The sequence below is a fragment of the Photinus pyralis genome, unplaced genomic scaffold (assembly GCF_008802855.1).
Source record: "Photinus pyralis isolate 1611_PpyrPB1 unplaced genomic scaffold, Ppyr1.3 Ppyr1.4_LG9, whole genome shotgun sequence".
NCBI classification, from domain to species: domain Eukaryota; kingdom Metazoa; phylum Arthropoda; class Insecta; order Coleoptera; family Lampyridae; genus Photinus; species Photinus pyralis.
The window spans coordinates 2,217,417-2,219,701 of record NW_022170878.1 but is presented as its reverse complement, the minus strand read 5'-3'; the positions used below and the strand labels follow the sequence as shown (position 1 = coordinate 2,219,701).

The window sequence follows — 2,285 nt, the reverse complement described above, 5'->3', positions numbered from 1 at the left end:
GATTAAGTAAGTGACAAGGGGAGAACCGGCAACAAGGCAGAGAGAGTCGGACGGAGACGCAAGTACATGCGTTCAGTTAATAAAGTTATGTTAAACAAACATGTCGTTTCCTTTTGTTTTAACATATAACACATGGCGCAGTCGGAAGTAAATTTGGTGGTTTTATTATTCGTATTGTCAGGGCACTCTGGTTAAACATTTTGGGGCTTATTAAGCTACCTACTCTACTGTTATCTCGCTTGATGAGAAAATGGCGGTCTCGTGCAACGTACCAGCAAAACTAGTTTTGGAAGGAAATCTAAGTGAAAATTGGAGAAGATTTGCCCAGTCATTCGACATATACCTCTTGGCTAGTGGACTTGATACACAACCTGATAAGCGCAAAATTGCAGTCTTACTAAACTTAATTGGTGACGAAGCTTTGGAAGTTTACAACACGATCAAAGGTAATACTACAAATAATGAACTTAAAGATGTTTTAGCCAAACTAGAGGAATATTGCAACCCTAAGAAAAATGTCTTGCATTCACGCTTTATATTCAATCAACGTAATCAAAAGGAAGGCGAGCAATTTAATTCGTTCTATACTGATGTCAAGTTACTAATTGGAGCCTGCGAATATAGTGATGCCGACGAAATACTTCGGGACAAACTTGTTTTCGGGTCAACCAATCAAGATGCAAAAACTAAATTAATCAAAGAAGGGAACCCCAAGCTAGATGAGGTGGTAAAATCTCTAAGATTGGCAGACATCACGGATATACAAGTTCAAAATATCTTATCAACACAACCTAATGTCCACTCTACCGTTACGAAACAAACAAGACCGAAAGCAAGGCCAAGTTTTATCAAAAAGACTGACATTTGTGATAAGTGTGGTCTCACTCATTTTAGTGTAGGAAATTGTCCCGCGACCAATAAGACATGTGCAAAATGCCAAAAAAGGAACCATTTTGCAAAAATGTGCCGATCAACGCGAGGATCAACGCAAACCCCTACGTACTCTCGCAAGCAAGTTCATGAGAACATCCTAGAGGACGACGAGGAGAATTACTTTTGTGGCTCCATTATTCAAGCCAACGTAGATTCTGTGGCGTGGATGGAAACTGTCAACATTGAAAATAAAATGGACGTCATGTTCAAGCTGGATCCAGGTGCGGATGTTAACATCATACCAGTTCCCATATATAAGAAGTTGAAGAAAATGTCGCCATCAATAAGACTACAGGGTTGTACAGCACGTCTAGAAAGTTGGAACGGTTTCAAAACTAATGTTGAAGGAATCGTATCTTTAAAAATACAAATAGGTAAAAATTCAAGTTATGAACGTTTTTATGTCGCAGGTCAGGAACAGTCCATTCCAATTCTCAGCAGAGACACTTGTGTGAAGTTTAAGTTAGTTAAGCGGCACCATGTGAATGAAGCCAAGGTGCATATGTTAAAGGACGATTTTGTTAGTGAGTATAAAGACTTGTTTGAAGGTATAGGTAAAATAAATAAACCATATACTATTAAGCTTAAGGAAGGTAGTATTCCTACTTCAAAGCCACCACATCGTGTGCCGATCAAAATTCAACCACAGTTAGAAGCTGAATTACAAAAATTAGTAAGTCTAGATATAATAAGTAAAGTTGATAATCCAACCGCATGGGTAAATAGGTTAGTAGTAGTAGAAAAACCGACTGGTGATATACGCATTTGTTTAGATCCCCGTGAGCTAAATGAAGCAATTGTTAAAGACTATTATGGAATACCAACCCTAGGGGAATTATCATGTAAAATTAAGGATGCCAATTTATTTTGTGTATTAGATCTAAAAGATTCCTTTTGGCATATACCATTAGATGATTGTAGTTCCAATTATTGTACATTTTCCACTATGTATGGCATGTATAAATTTAAAAGGTTACCCTTTGGCTTAAATATTGCCTCAGAAGTGTTTCAAAAGTATTTAACTGAAATATTTGGTGACATTAGTGGTGTGTTCATATATATTGATGACATTTTAATATTTGGGCAATCCAAAACAGACGTTTGTGCTACACTAAATACAGTTTTTGAAAGAGCTAGTAAATTTAATATAAAATTTAACCTAAATAAATTTAAGTATATGTTGCATGAAGTCAAATACTTAGGTCACATATTCAGCAAGGGCACTGTGCGACCTGATGTCGAAGTAATCAAAGGTATTTGTGATTATGATATGCCGACTAATAAGATTGAGCTTCAGCGATTTCTGGGTGTAGTTAACTACTTAAGAGCTTTTATTCCTGACCTAGCAGAAA

At 36.7% G+C, this 2,285-nt stretch overlaps 1 protein-coding gene across 1 annotated transcript; it reads left to right on the top strand.

Annotated features, from left to right (window-relative positions):
* Positions 1–1,638, top strand: LOC116180463. Its single transcript, XM_031500459.1, has 2 exons — positions 1–1,457; positions 1,517–1,638. Exons 1-2 carry the CDS (start codon positions 251–253, stop codon positions 1,519–1,521), a joined length of 1,212 nt encoding a protein of 403 aa, XP_031356319.1. The 5' UTR covers positions 1–250; the 3' UTR covers positions 1,522–1,638.
* The last annotated feature ends 647 nt before the right edge of the window (positions 1,639–2,285 follow it).

Excerpts from the sequence above, each read along its gene's own strand:
- LOC116180463 (XM_031500459.1), top strand. The coding sequence starts at position 251 with ATGGCGGTCTCGTGCAACGTACCAGCAAAACTAGTTTTGGAAGGAAAT.